Raw genomic sequence first — 17,810 nt, 5'->3', positions numbered from 1 at the left:
TTACAATATTACAACTTGCCTTTTCATATTTAATTCAAAATTGAAAAAAAAATTAATTTGTTAATATTATGTCAGAGGATTATATATAAAATTGAAGATAAAAATTAAGATATACTTGGTAAAAGATTATACTTATGGGGCGTTTGGGATGTGAGAATGAGAGTTTGGGGATTAAAATGTGGGAATGGGATTGAGAATTGATTGTTGGGAATATATAAAAATATGACAATACTTTGTTTGGATAGTTGATGGGAATAGATTATGAATAAATAGCAAAAATACAAAACTACCCTTACTAATCTTTTTTCTCCATTCTTTTTATTAATGGCAAAATTGTCATTTTCCACTTAGCGTTTGGTATAAATTCCGTAAATGGAATGGAAAAGAGTTATATAAGGGAAAGGGTAATGATATACATTATCTTTGATATACGTTTAGTATCTTTATGGAATGGAAACAAATTGAGGAGTTTGTGATTGAAGAGGAAAACACATTTTGTTTCCACTAGTTGGATAAGGGTAACAAAACAATTTGGAGGATTTTGTTACCCTTTGAAAACGGTATTTGTTACTTAGCTCATACCAAACTGATAAAAAAGGGAAACACTTATTTGTTTACGTTTCCTACATTACAAATTTTCATACCAAACACCCCCTTATTCCCATTCCCACCCATTTATTACCTACCCTCCCTAGGTAATAAATTGGTGGGAATTCACCCCATTTATTCCCAATCCCCTTTAACAAACAAGAGATATTTTAAATTTAGGATTAAAAATCTCATTCCCACCCTCAATTCCCATTTACCAAACACCCCCTTAGTGCCATTATCTGCAGGGGCTTCTCCATGCCTGATGTTGAATATTGGCAGTGTTTACTTCATTGTATCTGGAATAGCACAAAGAAAGATGAACTAAAGCATAAGAGGTCTCACTGTTCAGGCTGGAAAACAAGAACAAGCTCTCAACTTCATGCTGATTCAGCTAGCGTTCAGTAATTAAATCCAAACTCCTACCAGCTTACATGAGAAAAAATCTAATTGGGTACAAAGATGATAAAGTTTGGACTCATTCTGAACGAAAAATTAATGATGATGAAAATAAAAAAGCATTAAACCCTGATTCATATCAAAGTAGTCTTCTAGAATGCCCCTCTTTCTGCATCGAGCTCATATGTTATACCAATTCATTACCACTCCTGAAACAGGTTTTGTAAATTCTTTGTCACAAGTCCTGTGAAATCGATATTTTCCATGCAGCCTACAGAAACAAACACTCTGCTGATCAGTGAATGACAGGCTTCAGAGGATGGCCCCTCACTTGCGATAGCTCAATATGAGCATCTAAGTCTTCATCTAGCTCACCAATAATGCTTCTGCCAATGCAAATGGTAGCATCAGACTATTATAAAACCAAAGCAATTTCATAGGTACAAGACAGAGTGCTAATGATTAAACAGCTTTAAGAAAAGATATCATACATGTTGTCACCCCTGATGATGTACAAACCCAATACAATTTGTTGGACTCCTTCCTGCAACCCAGCAAATGACACATGAGTATTAAAGAAAACATTTTAAAACAGTGCACATAAACGACGGATTAGTATAAAAGCAATTATATTATAAGAGATTAGAAGATATCATCCAGTGACAAAACATCTGTAAAACCGAGGAGCGGGGGGGGGGGGGGGGGGGAGGTTCAATTCAAGCATCTTGTACAGATCGAAACAACAAGACTAATTTAATTCAACAGAGAAAAATGATCTATAACAGACTCAAAATTCTAGATAAGCAGCAACTATATACTTCTTATTGAGGGTAGTAGACACAGTGAACAGAGTGCATAAAAAGTTTCTGAAGCTTTTTTTTTTTTGAGGGAAAAAAGTTTATGAAGCTTGAAACAATGGAATTGTGCAACTCAAGCAATAACTTTGTATAAGGCTACAGAGATAAACAACATAATCCTCCAATAACTTTTCTGCACTCCGCATGAACTATATTACATAATCCTCCAAATAACTTTTCTGCACTCTGCCGCATGAACAATATTAAGAGCTGGACATAAACAACATGCCAAATATCATACTTTACGATTTACATTTCTGGAGACAGCACTTACAAAGAAATTTAATACGTACTTCAAAATGAACATGGTAAACATAGATATTGAATGCTTCATAGCTCATTAAGCTGAATAATGACTCCTATCGTTCTACATATTCCTCACTACTGCTTCATGAGGATCCAGTGATTAAGTAACTTAGTATTACTAAGAATATAACTAATATACTATGATTTCAACCTACATATCAAACCAGTTTAAGAACACAAATTCCACCAAGAAAACTTTTCCCCTGAAACTGATTCATAATAAACATCACAACAAGGCCTTAGTCTCAAATTAATTTGGGGTTGGCAAACATGAATCAACAATTTTGTTGCCATTACAAAGCGTAAATTAAAGAGGAAAGAGAGAAAGAAAGAACCCAGAGGGATTTAAATCAAACCTTGGTAGAAAAAACCCTCTCATGCGATTCATCAAGAATAATATTTGTTGCCTGGTCAAAACCTTTTAAAAATCCCTGAATCATGATGTATCACAGTAATCGGATAAAGATGCTTAGTATTAAAGGCCAACTCAAAGGATGTACAGCTACTATTTGGAGTATTGTGCAGACTTACCACTATATTGCGTCCATCATTGGTAATAACTGAGATCATTTCTGCAGGAAAGGGGAAAAAGAAAGGTTGTTAACATACAAAGCCCATGGTAACTTAGCTAGCTTTCAGACAATAATGTTGCAAAAGAAATGACATCAACAAATTATAGCCCTGCCGTCTTCCAAAAGCACATCCTGAAATGCAAGTTTGACAACTGAAACTACAATGTAAAGCATACACACGAATTCAGACCACTTACGATCTACAAGAGGCTCAAGTCCAGGTCCAGCAGACATTGTGCAAACTCCCACAGACAGCAATCAGCTCAGAGTTCTCAGAAAACACTGCAGCACAAATTAGATAGGATTTCCAACGATCACCTAGAAGAGTATTATCATAAATATGTGAATAAATACAGAGTGCAGGAGACAACAAGGGAGAAGTCGTGATGAATTGATGATAAATAAGTTCATTTAGCAGATGTCTTCAACTCATATAATTTCTCTATCTTTTTTTTTTCTTCCTTTCCATTAGTTCCCTTTTTTCAAAAATCAGGAAGTTTGAAAGACAATTAAACATTTTGCCCCAGATATCAAGAAGGAAGCATATAAGATATATATTCAACTATTATAAACTCAAATGGTTAGCAGATATCAAAAACTTCGAAAATTTTGACCATAAATTTCCAAAGGGTAAGACTCATAGTAAGGGTAAAGCAGTCCCTGTATTTCCCTGCATGATGCTAAAATTTTACAAATTGATAAGGATAGCTACATGTACTCAATTTACATGGTCTGCCAGCAGACCGCAGTCCACACAAAGATTATGTTGTAGATTAAATAGACGGTAAGATAACAGATTCATCATAATTTATAATTGCACTGCAATCTTACATTATTAGGATCATCTCCTTATTGCAAAAGTTATCTCTAGAACAGGGACGTAAATTGACTTGAGTCATCCAATGAAGACGATCATTCGATTAAGCATATTAGTAAACAAAACTTCTAAATATTATAAAAGCATAATGAACCCTTTTGAAGATAGAACTACCATGTTTGCTAAAAGGATAGCTAGCTCGAAACCACAAGTCAATCAAGGTAAAGTTGTCTCTGCAAAATCGGCAATGTCCACCAACCAATTATCAGAAAATGAAACAGGCCAAACTTAGTTCACTTCTTTACTCCATCCATAAATACTCTAAAGTCTAAACCCATAGCAGCCAAACCCGACCGAGCCAGGGGAATGCGGGCAGCCGCAAGAGGTTCATTTTCATAGTTTCGTACTATAATTAAAGGGTTATAAACAAAATCCTGCAACACATTAGCAACTAAATTTGACTAAATTATCAAATTAGGCTGGAAAAACCGCACAAAACTCTTCTTGCAGAAGAATACCAACGTAAATTGCACACAAAAAAGATTCTAGCAACAAAATTGCTCGTTATAATCTCTTATAACTTCAGTAACTATAATCAACAATTCTAGAGTAAGAACCCTAAATTGACAATAATATTGACGATAGTATGAAACTAAACCCTAGATTTTGAAATTGATGATCGGTGATTAAAAGGTTTACCTCAGGCGCAGCTTCAATGGAGGAGAAAAAGCTCAGGCGCCGCTTAAATGGAGGATTCAGAGTATGCTTCAATGGAGGAAGGAGAGGGTGCAGCGTATAAGTGAGAAGCTTAAAGGCTAAACATAATGAACATAATTGGAAGATAAATAATACGCATATTTTCACCCGTACGATCTAAAAAATACGGAATATCAACGTTTAAAAGTCATTTTCTTTTAAACTAAACTAGTATTTTAGCCCGTTCGATGCACGGGCTGGTTATTTTTGTTGAAATGTGTTGCATATATATTTGTGTTATATGTGTCGATGTTGTTTTGGATTTTAGTTAGGTATATATATATATACATAGATATTGCGTGGTATGAAATGACTTATTGATTTAAGTTATATTTTAAGTTTAGGAGATGAAAATATTATTTTATTGTCTATGTAATTAGTTTAACTTTAGTTTATCATGGTAGAATGAAACTCTTCATTTTCTTATTACTTAAATTTGCAAGTCTTGGAATGCATAAAGACTTTAAACATTATTTATTTTACTCTATTGAAAGATTAAGGGAGGTGACATGTGGCATATGCGTGATTGGTGACATGTGGCTTAGTATGAATTTTGTGGTTAGAGTTTTTAAATACTAGGTATAGATTTTCACTTTTACTAATTTTAAAAAGCACTGATTTGATTTTAATTACATTAAGGGGCCGTTTGGTTCGCACGAGGGAATCGGAATGTAATAAACAAAGGGAAAGGAGAAGAATGGAATGAAAATACCCTTTTTTTGCTTTGTTGTTTGTTTTTAAAACAAGGGAATCAATCCCACCACCACCACCACAACCACCACACCACCACACAATTCATATAGTTTTCATCATTCCCAGCCACGAAACCCTCGCCGGCCCTCCCCCTCCCCTCGCCGGCTCTCCCCCTCCCTTCGTCGCCCTTCGCAAACTCTCCCCCACCACTCGCTGGGCCCAAAACGACGAATCTCACCCTCAAATAACCTCCCTTAGGGTTTTCGGAGGTTTTTCAAGGTAGGGGAGGGGTTTTTGGGCGGCGAGGGGAGGGGGTTTTGAGCGGCGCATGTTTATCGGTGGGCGGCGAGGGGAGGGGAAGGGGCGGCTAGGGTTTCGCGGGTGGTGGGAGAGAGATCGGGGCTAGGGTTTTGCGGGGCTAGGGGTGGTTTTTGCGTGGGAGGGGAGGGCGGCGAGGCTTGGTGGAGCGGCGGCGGTGGTCAGGCTGGTTTTTCGGTGGTGTTGGTAGGTGTGAAGGTGGTGATGTGGTGGTGTGGTGGTGTGAAGATGGGTAGGGAAAGGGAATGGGAAAGTCTAGGGGGGTGGGGAATGGAGTTGGAAGGATTTGGGGTAATGGGGAGGGTAATGGGAATGATTAAAAGTGCTAAACAAACATCAACAAAGGGAATGGGGCCAGTTGATTCCCATTCCCTTTCCTGATTACCCCAACCAAACGGCCCCTAATACTCAGTAAGAGCTCATTCTCCAACCCCCCCCCCCCTTTTTTTTTCCTAATTTACATGTCATTATTATTTTTTTTTTTGGTCATTTTAACGAAGGGTCTGTTTTCATTGACTGAACTCAGCTGAACTGAATTGAATTGAATTTCAACGTAAGAGAACAAGCCCCAAGTGCCTTAATTTAGATCAAAATTGACAAAAAATAAACATAGGGAAATCCTTTGTACCTTCTTCACTTGCTTTGAACGTGTGTATTTTTTTCTTTTTATATAGCGGAGTAGGAAAGAAGAAGGCACCTTACCAAAACGAATCCTTTCATAAGTCAACCTGATTGGGATAATTTTACATTCCTCACTCAATAGCGACACGCATGAGACGCTGAACTTATGTCACTAAACTTTCTTGCTTGTATTTTTCATTAGTATTCATCTTGTATATGCCCTAACCCAACAATGAAAATTATGCAATCTCATATCTCGAAAATTTTGGTTGGTGAGAGTAGAGGAGTACTAGAGGTGAGCAACAATTTTTTTTTTTTTTTTTTTTTGAAATAAGAGGTGAGCAACATACTCGTAATTTAAAATATCCAAAAATTGCAAAGTAGTCGATAGATCGGTTATAACAAATTCTGTTTCGGATAAAGGAAATGGGATTTGCTCAATTTTAGTACCAATTCCCAAATTATTGGAACAAAACCGCTTGTATACCCGATTGACCAGATTGAGATTACTATACTTACTCATGCCCTAGAAGTTACAGACAACGCGAAATGAGAACCTTACAAATTACGTGCAGTATATTTATTACCTCCAACTTTTTGTTCGTTACATACATGGAGACGATACATGAGAATTTGAATTATCGCGCTATAGGATCAATAGCGAGGCAAAAACTTGTAAAAGAATAGATTGTGATGATAATTAAACAGTGAAAGTCGAGAAAAACTGAATGATGATTTGCAAGGACTACAGCTAGTTTGACAACTTGTTCAGTGATTGAAGAAAATCAATTACACAAGTTTGGAACCCAACAGCAACGCACAGGGCCTGCATGAAGCTGCCAGCTTCTCCTTCCAGAATACTCTCATAGACCCCTGTCAAAAGATTCCAGCAAAAAAAAATTAATAAGTAAGACTTTCCATGTACATAGTATCAATCACTAAGATTAAGCAGGGAAAATGATCTAGCCCATACTCATGCTATGTGCAAGCACCTAGTGCCCTTCCAAAAGAAACTAAAGCTAGATCATAATGCATAGTAGGCTACTAGGCTGTGATCCAAATTACTTGACATCTTAAATTACAGCGCACAGATTTGCTGCTTACATTCACTTATTAAGCAATTACACAAATTAAGCACAGCCCCACCTAAACAAGATTAATTGTGACCGGTGAAAGCCATATATTGCCTTCATTTATCAAGTCATACATTCAGAAAATTATCCCTCTGATGCTACAGAGCACTCAGAGGGCACCATAACATCCCATGTGCTAAACACACGTCAAGCTTTAAGGGCATCATCTGCCTGAAAGATGATGTGGTTGCGGTGTAGGTAATAGGCTATCTATTTGACACCGGAGGATGCAAGTAAGTCCAACATGCAATTTTTATAGTCACAATTCCAGTTGGAGCTGAGTGCTAGTTTCAGACAAACATCAATAATTTATCATTGGATAGCAGCATAATTTCCCAAGAAACATCTAACTTTGCAGAGCTTGCACATGATAACAAGAACTAGTAGGACAAAGTAGCATCTCTCTAAACGATGACTATAAGGTTATTTTAGCAGCATTTCTGCAAGAAAAATTTTGGAGGGGGGGGGGGGGGTTAATCTACAAGTTTACCTAAAATGAGTGTGTATACAATGTGAAGTGTTGATGACCACTTGACCAGTTGTGGTCAGAAATTGCTTTTCAAAATTTCAGCTACAACTATATTGGTATTTTCTCAAACGAATATCCTTGATTCAACCACAATGACCACCCAGTTATCCAGAAAAGCAAATCTTTCACTATATACTTAACTCCTTTTTTTTTGACAAAATCCACATTAGCAAAAGAATATCAAACACATAAACAATGCCGATACAGCAATTTTACGAGGTAGAATGACCACAGTGAGTATTCCAGTTCAATTAAGAAAGCCGACATATCTTTCATTCGGGATAGAGATATGTTGAAAGAGACACAGTCTATTAATAGTTTGATACATAAACAAGCAGATTGACAAGATGTTGACAATTGGTAAGCAATTGCATATCAAATAATGATTACTGGAACGCTCATAAAGAAAATCCAAATTGATGATACCCTTGCACCACTTAGGTCAATATTATTAACCAGTAAATCACCTCAATTCTTCCTTCTCTTACCCAAGAAGCAATGGTACCATCAACACGCTCGAATTCTCAAACCTAACAACATATACTTCAAGCACCAATCCAAATATGCAATCAACTAAGCAATTCACAATTAACAAGTAATTTCTGACAATTGAGGAGCAAACTTTGCTAGCAGTTACCAAAATAGTGTTCAACCAGGCAGTCACATTAATTCTCTCAATATCCACTTCACAAGTGTATCAACATCCTAAACAATCACATATACCCTCATACCAACCAACTCCAACAAAAATTCAATTCTAAACTTACAAATTTCACCCTAAATCATAACTAGTGTAAATCAACCAACAACATCTCCCTCACAACACATACTCGTAGCATTTCAGCCATTTCCACTACCTCGAATCAAATCCCATCTACATCCTTGCCCTGGATGTCTCCTTAGACACCAAAAACAACATTTTCCCACAACATATAACATTTCAGTCATATCCCAGACCTTGGATCAAATCCCGTCTACATCATTTTCCTACACGACTCTAATATATACACAATTAAAATCAAATATCATTTCCACAGCATGAATTCATACCCAATCAATAGAAACCCTTAAATAAAAATTAAAAATTGAAATAGTTCTGACCTGACTTTCTTGATGAGGATGGATTTGAGCTTACGAGCAAGGTCCTGAGATTGGAGACGACGATGAAGAGCTTTGCGGGCTAAAACGCGCTTCTCAGAATTCTTGATGTGATGAGTTTGTTCTTTCTTAATCATTCGTTCGATCCCACTTGAAGTCATTTTCCTCTGCATGAAAGAAAGCGCTTGCTCCAGGTTACCGTTTTGAACCCTAACTCGGATCCCCCGCCATTGTTGGAGGGATGAGCTCGCTGAGTTGATTGCTGAACTCGGGCGCTTCAGCAGACTCGCCAGATGACTCATTGCTGAGTTCATTTTTCTGGGGTTTTGTTTAGGGGTTTTCGTCGCCGGTGATGATGAAGTTAGAATGTTAATGAGTATGAGTGTGTTTGGCTAGAAAAATTGAAGAGCTGGGTGAATAAGAGCCCAGCCCAATGGAGATTAGGAGATCCATTGTGACAGGGGATCCTCCTAGATGAGATGGTTATATCCATTGTGACATCCGGAGATCCATTTGGATTTACCAAATACGAGTATCATATTCGGATTAAAGAGTTCGGACTACAAAGACTGAACTCAGCTGAAGTGAACTGAACTGAATATTTTATAAGAGAAGGAAATTAAAAGCTGAACTGAACTTCAACGTATAAGAGCAGGCCCTTTAATTTCTTTTCAAGAAAATGAATGAATGGTAACCAATTGTTTTCAAGTTTGAAGCACCATCTCAATATCTTCATATTGGATCGTCATTTGAAGTACAACAACTTTTTTTTTTTTTTAAAAAAAAACCTTATGCTATCACCATCCTCGCCCCTCCCCATTTGTTAAAGTTGGCTTGGAAACTCATCATTACTTAAGGCTTTAAGCGTTTTTTCACACCAAGGTGACCACTTTTCTATCCAAACACCTTGCATTATCGACATTAATTTTCAACAAAAGCGGACAACTATGTGTATAGTGTTTCTACTCTTTCAACTTGTTTCACCACTTCTCTTTCACAATTTCTTCGCTACTCCTCGTTTTTTGGGAAGATATAAGAACATCATGAGCATTAACAGACATCTCTTTTAACTACAAGCATTTATTACACTCGTAGGTGATGATCATGTAATTCATCTTAGTGTCAAAAGATACGCTCAAATATGTTGCATCCATAGTTCCATGCTCTACACTCAGTGTTATACTTGATAGGCATCCCAATCCAATTGATATTAACTTTGAATAACCCACCCAGCTTTGCTTATCCCCATGCCGTTGCAAAATATGAAATTCCTCCCCTCTTGCATTAGTTTTAATTGATATAGCTTCCCTCTGTAGGAATAAAATTTCACATTATGAGCCTTCACTCCTTTACATTATAATCCCGACTCAAATTACATTATCCATTTCGAAACTAAATAATTCAAACTAATCCGAAAGTCATCATAACCAACCATGATTTAAATTGATCCATATCCTCAATTAATCAACAAATTGGCTTGCTATAAGAAATCTGGATCCGCTGAAGTTGACAACAGATTAAACAATTACTTTACCCACTTAACTCAAATTAGCTGAACAATCCAATTGTCACCTTTACTCCAATTAGACTTTATTCTATTCCAACGGGTTTTTAACATTTTTTTCACAAAAAAAAGGGTTTTTCTATATAGTAACCTTGTTTTTTTCACTTTTCTACGTTGTGCCCCAATATATATGACTTTCTACACGGTAACCCCAATATACTTTTTGTTTCCATACGGTAACCTTGCTGTTATCCTGCCGTTAAAAAATTCCGTTAGTGGGGCCCACCCTCCATTTATTAATATTATTTTTATCGAATTGGTATTCCGTTAGAGGTTTCGGGGGCTATTTTGGTTCTTAAGGGTCCAAATTGAGCTCAGATTTGACAAAAAATAACGTAAATGTCTCATTTTGTGTGTTAAAATGTCAACACGTAAATCGAGACATTTCTTAATAAGCAAAACGAGGCATCTACGTTATTATTTTGCCAAATCTGAGCTCAATTTGGACCCTTAAGAGCCAAAATAGCCCCCGAAACCTTTGACGGAATACCAATTCGATAAAAATAATATTAATAAATGGAGAATGGGCCCCACTAACGGAATTTTTTAACGACAAGGTTACCATATGGAAACAAAAAGTATATTGGGGTTACCGTGTAGAAAGTCATATATGTTGGGGCACAACGTAAAAAAGTGAAAAAAACAGGATTACTGCGTAGAAAAACCCAAAAAAAAAAAAGTGCAATGACCATAACACCCTTGTAACTTCTCAACAACTACACAGCACCTTTACTCGAAGTCAGTCTAGAAGTGGTGGATGCCTTGAGTTGTAAGAGAGAAATTGACGGTGGCTTCACACTCCAAACACTGACACTCTTCGCCATGGCCGCTGAGCTACGAGAGCTCCGCCATTCCAGCTCTCTCGGAAGCAGATCTTCTTCCTCCCCTCGTAAAAACCCTCAACAACAACAGCAACAGCAGCGAGACGACGACGTTTCCCCCCTTCTCTCCGATTCTGATGACACTGCCGACGGCGTTCACGTGCGTAACTCACGTGACCACCGACCTCCCTTCTTCTGGTCCCACTTATTCTCCGATGATTCTAGGGGTTCCCCATCAAAGCTCTCCCTTTTCTTGATCATCTTTCTCGTTATTGCTGGATTTGTCTCAGTTTCTTCCCTCATTCGTCGATTGGTATGTTTAATTTTGATCAATTTCTGAGATTTAATGTCACTTTTTTTCGATTTAATTTTCTGGGTTTATAAGAAATTGATGCGTAATATTTATTTTCCTTTCCCAATTTGGCCACTTTGGTATAGTGTGTGGGTATTTCAGATTTGGATTTGATTTTTCTGGGTTGTTTGAGATTTCTGATTGCAATTACTCTTCCCCCAGTTTTAGCAATTGGATAAATTAGTAATCTTGATTATTGCAATGACAAGATTTATAACATTGTTGATGCTGTAGATTGATTTGGGTGGTTAATTTTGTTGAACATTTGATTTTGGTTGATGGGATTGAAGGGGAATTATGCTTACAAACCCTGTAATATTGAATTTGGAGACTTTTCCTGTTTGAATTTCGATTCGTTGGAATTCTATTAACAGGTAGTATAAGATTTAGTGGTGATTAATGGTGGTTATTCTTTGATGCTTGGTTATAAGGTTTTCATTTGGAAGACTGACTTTTATGTTTCAATGTCTATTATCAGAATGCACCCTATTTATGCCAGAAGGAGGGCCTTATTCTTCAGTGTCCTCGGGTAAGCTTTGTGTAGGATCTCGATATGATGTCATCTTGCTTTACTTTTCTCTTTTCTGTTTCGTTTGGCTGATTGTTTGGTGTGTTTCTGTTCGAGATACAGGTCAAAGAGGCGCCTTCTCTCTGGGAGAATCCGTTGTCAGCCACTACATCTTGGAAACCCTGTGCAGAGCGTCGTAGTAGTGGCATATCAGGTTGTTCACTAGAAAATTGTTAAGACTTTTTCTGCTTGTTGGGCTTCTAAATTTTTGAATTTTGATATGATATTGAAATGTTGAAATCCTTTCACTGTGTTAAGTATGTCTAATCATATACAAGTAATTGCATTTGCATTTGCAGTTTATGTTTGCCGGTATGATTTTTATACTAGTGACTGTTCTAAGGAATCCCCATGTGACTTCATATTTTTGGTGCAAATTTTTTCTTTCTTCCATGCACGGTCAGGCCTCTCGATCAGCATAGATGGGCGCATGGCTATTCTAGAACTACATCTATATAAGAACATTTTACATGCCAAATCTGATGTGGGATTAATCAGCTTTGTTAAAACTGACTGTACAATTTATGTTGATGCTCACAGATCCTCCTGCAGAGAATGAAACAAATGGATATATATTTATACATGCGGAAGGTGGTCTTAATCAGCAAAGGATTGCCGTATGGTCCTTATTCTTTTCTCACATATTGTTTAAATATATCTTTTGAGTGATAAAGTCTCTGTTCAGTGCCATCTGAACTCTCTTGGATTGTGTATTTGAGTCGTTCAACGGAGAATTAAATCATGCAATAAGATATAGGGTAAACTAGGAATAGGATATTCTTGTTTATTACTACTGTATGCCGTTATTAGATCATGAATAACTAGTTCCATATGACAATCCTGCATGGGATACGTTTTTCATAGCTGATAGATTATTCCTTTACTTTGATATCTACATTTTTTCATATAATTTCATGTACGTGTTGTCTACTATTATAGTATTATGTAATGTTTCTCAGAATATTTGAACTGTTGTAGTCTATTGCTAAATAGAAACTTATTTGAAATGTATTGGCTTCTGTGTAGATATGCAATGCAGTGGGCGTGGCCAAAATATTGAATGCTACCCTTATATTGCCAGTGTTGAAGCAGGACCAGATCTGGAAAGACCAAACGTGAGACACCTTATTTATCTATTTGCTTTTCAAGGCTTTGTAGATTGAGCTTCTGCTTTAATAAGGCTGATTGTGTCATTATATCCTAATCGTTCTCCTTTCTGCTGTAACTGCTGCTCAAAAACCTTTGTTATTTAGTATCTCCAAATTGGTGTTGAATTGAATTACTGGTAAGCTTAGTAAGAGATGGTGAAGTGCTATCCTGTATATTTGCAGCCTCTGTGTAGTTTGTTCTGTACAGTCCAAAGGCTTTTTGAGGGTTGCTTGGTGCTATCTTTTTGTTGTTGTTTTTATTCCCCCCTTCTTTTTTATTCTCCGATTGATAATTTGCGTTCACAAGTTATATAAAATTTCCAATTTGTATTCTGCAGGAAATTTGAAGACATTTTTGATGTTGATCATTTCATTGACTATTTAAAGGATGATGTGCCGATTGTTCGTGACATTCCAGAGTGGTTTACAGACAAATCAGAGTTATTTACAAGCATCAGGTTTGTTTGTTTGTTTGTTGTATTTTTTATTTCCTTTTTTCGTGTAACTTACTTTAGTTTAGTTGATTCTCTTTTTTACTTGTCCAAAAACTGAGCCTTTATATCAGTAGCTTTTCCAGAATTTTAAGTAAGAATATGTAGCTTGATTTTCAGATAGTGCTATTCTTTTTAAGGGAGCTGTTGTCAGGTGTAGGGTTCAGTAATCAACATTTAACTAATAAGCACAGCGTGATTGTTGGTGAGAAACAGTTTCTAATCTTTCCTGGCCAGGGGCAGGTTTCTGATTATGTGTTAAGACTGATTTATTTCAGCCTTTCGGATTTTGGTCATATGACAATAAATGTTAATATGATTGGCTTGTCACTGATTTTGCATTATTCTTTGGAGTTTAGCAAATTTAGAAGTTAGAACTATGAGGGAAGATCACACAATTTGAAACAACAGCATGTGCGCCTTTACATATACTTGCTTTCCTGTCAATTGATTTAAGAAAACCAAGCATGAAGCAAGTTTTTTTTTGTTTTTTTTTGTGTGTGTGTGTGTGTGTGTGTGTGTGTGAGTGTGAGGGTTAAGCATTGGAATAAAGAAATGATTTTGAGCTTCCAGATTCGGCATAATTTATGATCAGAATTATTCAAATATTAACTGTATGGTTTTATATTATCCACTAATTGTTGTGGACGAAGGTCCTGTTTCAGTTTTGGGCTTTCCACCTGCTTAAGACCAATGTGGTCTGGTATATCTTTTGAAATTTGTGACAGAGTTCATAAAAACTTACAACAAGCACTTAAACTTATTAATGCCTTACTGAGGGAACCTATAAAATTTAGCTTACACTTTCATGGAATAAATATAGTGACTGGGGACCTTTTGAATATCAATCAATTCATATAAACTGTTAGTAAAAGGCCTGATTCTAAATTATTGAAGCAAGGGTTATGTAAGTGGAAATAACTCAAAAGGGGTGAATAAGAATTTTCTTTGAGGGGATCGGACTATCGGAGTGATTCTGAATATTACTCTTCTTTTTCCCTTGGTTGTAAGAGTTGAAAAGACTGATTCAAAATCTAGCATTGAAGTAGGCGAAGGTATTTGTTTTTAAGGTTATGATATGTGTTGATATTATAGCTTCTAAATTTTTTTTGGGATTTCTTGGGTATTGTTACCGTTGCAATAATAATCCATATGGAGATTCTAGTGAGGGCAACTTATACATAGCCTTACACCTGATTAGTTGAGAAGCTGTTAGGAATTGTGGAGCATGCTGAATGTTTGGATAGTTCCCCATAATTGGTGTCATGTTGTTCCTTGAGATCTAAATGTAGACACTGATTTAGGCCATACAAATTACTGTACGTCCAATCAAAATAAGTATCATAAGGTTAAGCTCACACATTAATGAGGGTCATTACATTTGTATATTGAACTGATTTGTAGTATTGCAATTTTTTGATATTCTAAACGACCTATAAGCTATAACATAGATTAAGAGAAATTAAACAAATCATAAATAGGGCATTATTTTAAAGTGGAGGAAATAGAATACCATTAACTTAATGTAGGAACACGATATACTCCTTGTTTTCAGTTGGAACTAGGAGCTCTCTCTGTATCCTTTTAGTTCGGAATTGTTTTAAATGAAACTTCCTGTTGTTTCTCATGGTAACCATTAAGATGCTTGTCTGTGGTTTTTACGGAGTATTTCATTTTATTTTACAAGTATTTTATTTATTTTTATTACATGGTAGAAATTAATTTTTCCACTTCTCTGGGGTTTGTATGATAGGCGGACGGTGAAGAACATCCCAAAGTATGCTTCAGCCCAATTTTATATTGATAATGTTCTGCCTCGAATCAAGGAGAAGAAAATAATGGCCTTGAAGCCTTTTGTTGATAGACTTGGGTAAGTTGTAGCTGGTGTTGATTTGTAAACTCCTTATAAATGCAGGTTTCATTACTTATATGAGGTATACACCCTCCTCTGTCAGGTACGATAATGTTCCTCGAGAAATCAACAGGCTAAGGTGTAGGGTGAACTATCACGCTCTGAAATTTCTTCCTGAGATTGAGCAGATGGCTGATTCACTGGCATCAAGAATGAGAAATCGCACAGCTAATTCAAACCCATACATGTATGAACCTTAACTCATGGAAAGAGAGTCACCAATGAAACATTTCATTTAATATTTGCTATACTCTAATACTGGTGTTTCTTCTGAACAGGGCTCTACATCTTAGATTTGAGAAGGGAATGGTGGGTCTATCTTTCTGCGATTTTGTTGGGACCAGAGAGGAGAAAGTCAAAATGGCAGAGTACAGGAAGAAGGAATGGCCAAGACGCTATAAGGTGCTTTCAAATAAAACTTTTTTTTTTTTTTTTTATTTGACGATTCGTTATTTCTCCAGATTTTATTGCTGTGTTAAGCCTTTAAGTGTTGATAGATATAAACAAACATATGCTTAATGTGTTCATCTTAGTTTCTCATGAGAGTGTTTGTTGCAGAATGGTTCCCACTTATGGCAATTAGCTCTGCAGAAACGAAAAGAAGGTCGATGTCCACTTGAACCCGGTGAAGTGGCTGTTATTCTCCGTGCTATGGGATACCCAAAAGAGACTCAAATTTATGTTGCGTCTGGGCAAGTTTATGGGGGGCAGAATCGGATGGCACCACTCAGGAACATGTTTCCTAATCTGGTGAGATTTTCTTACCTCTTGTTTGCACCCAACCCCTAGCTAGAAAGGTTTTCTTTTTGTGGATAAATTAAAAGCAATGACAAAAGTGGAACTGATCAAATAAGTCTTATTGGTGTTTAAATGTGCTGTTCCTTTCTGTCGGGAAAAAAAATAAAATAAAATTGTGCTGTTCCTCCCTGAAGATACCACTATACCTGAGTAACTGCATCCCTGTTGTCTTCTTTCCTTCTTTTTTGGGCATGGTGGGATAGGGAATAGGGGAAGCTTAACATTATTATTCACCAATCCGTCGTATTATCATATGTACCTTTGTCAGAACTTAATACTCCTTCCATATTTAGCCTCAGAAGTCTGTATCTGAAATCTTTTTTGTCATTTAAATGAAGCATTCCAAACAAAAACACTTTAATATGTATTTGCGCTTGACACTCGTAACAAAGTTATTCACTGAAAATCGTATGGCCTCTATATAGGGTATGATTCCTGAAACAAAGTTGATCAAACATATTGCGGAGTAGTGATTTTGCATCTAACTTGTCAATATAAAGGTTATATCACCAGACTATTGTTAGACTGAATCATAGATGATATTGTTTTTGATTTCAATTACAGGTAACGAAGGAGGAATTGGCAAGTAAGGAAGAATTGGATGGCTTCAGAAAGCATGTTACAAGCCTGGCAGCGCTTGACTTCTTGGTTTGCTTGAAGTCTGATGTATTTGTGATGACCCATGGAGGTAACTTTGCTAAGCTTATCATTGGCAATAGGCGATACATGGGCCATAAGTTAAAGTCTATTAAACCAGATAAAGGCCTTATGTCCAAATCTTTCGGGGATCCATACATGGGCTGGGCCACCTTTGTTGAGGATGTTGTGGTGACCCACCAAACAAGGACGGGTTTGCCAGAGGAAACCTTCCCTAATTATGATCTATGGGAAAATCCTCTAACCCCTTGCATGTGTAGGGCATGAAGAGTGCACATATATGGAGTTTGAAATCAGGTTTTGTACAAGAAAATTGGAGTGGACATTGTCTTAAAACAGATGCCTCCTTTCTCGAGATGGGTTTTATGGAGTATCAGGTTGAAAATTGCTTTGTTGATGCTCCTTACTCAAGACCAGTTGTGGTTCTAAAGTATGCACCAAAGTTTGAAGTAATCTGGAGGTTGATAGACTGTTTAGAGGGAGACTGGTTTCACGAAGTTCTCGAAGGGTTGTCATATAATTGTTCTTGTACTAACTGTTAGGCAATTATAACCTGTATATTAATTTAAATAGAAAACTTAGATGCCCAACTGCTACTATTATATTGTTGATGTGTATTTTCACTTCCCACACGTCGTTTATAATTTGCTCGGCGCAGCTGAATACCTGATTGTTCTATTAGTGTCAACCAGGAACAACTCACTCATTCACAGATTAGAAATTGGTTGCTTACTACTTCCATCTCAAAATGAACTTTAAACTTGTTCACATTGACTGCATACTATTCTCGTATTATCAAGTCATTTCTTTGA

The 17,810-nt window shown here is 36.7% G+C and overlaps 2 protein-coding genes across 3 annotated transcripts; one reads left to right on the top strand and one right to left on the bottom strand.

The window, feature by feature from the left end:
* Nucleotides 1-942: 942 nt before the first annotated feature.
* LOC145602072 (sm-like protein LSM8) lies at nt 943-4,378 on the bottom strand. 2 transcript variants are annotated; one of them, XM_081658206.1, is made up of 6 exons: nt 4,239-4,378; nt 2,920-3,040; nt 2,682-2,722; nt 2,507-2,581; nt 1,479-1,531; nt 943-1,373 (listed from the first exon to the last, which is right to left on the bottom strand). In XM_081658206.1, exons 2-6 carry the CDS (start codon nt 2,954-2,956, stop codon nt 1,283-1,285), a joined length of 297 nt encoding a protein of 98 aa, XP_081514332.1. In that variant the 5' UTR covers nt 2,957-3,040; nt 4,239-4,378; the 3' UTR covers nt 943-1,282. The 2 variants fall into 2 exon arrangements, with proteins under 2 accessions (XP_081514332.1, XP_081514333.1); XM_081658207.1 differs by having other exon boundaries at nt 2,920-3,004; nt 4,239-4,361.
* A 6,611-nt stretch (nt 4,379-10,989) lies between these two features.
* LOC145601766 (protein PECTIC ARABINOGALACTAN SYNTHESIS-RELATED-like) lies at nt 10,990-17,720 on the top strand. Its single transcript, XM_081657834.1, has 11 exons — nt 10,990-11,385; nt 11,903-11,953; nt 12,056-12,146; nt 12,533-12,609; nt 13,019-13,107; nt 13,479-13,598; nt 15,385-15,501; nt 15,587-15,730; nt 15,822-15,945; nt 16,102-16,293; nt 16,906-17,720. Exons 1-11 carry the CDS (start codon nt 11,074-11,076, stop codon nt 17,263-17,265), a joined length of 1,677 nt encoding a protein of 558 aa, XP_081513960.1. The 5' UTR covers nt 10,990-11,073; the 3' UTR covers nt 17,266-17,720.
* Nucleotides 17,721-17,810: the final 90 nt, after the last annotated feature.

The sequence above is a fragment of the Chenopodium album genome, chromosome 21 (genome assembly GCF_948465745.1).
Source record: "Chenopodium album chromosome 21, dcCheAlbu1.1, whole genome shotgun sequence".
NCBI classification, from domain to species: Eukaryota; Viridiplantae; Streptophyta; class Magnoliopsida; order Caryophyllales; family Amaranthaceae; genus Chenopodium; species Chenopodium album.
The sequence above is the reverse complement of the archived record's forward strand: the minus strand, read 5'-3'. Positions and strand labels throughout refer to the sequence as shown.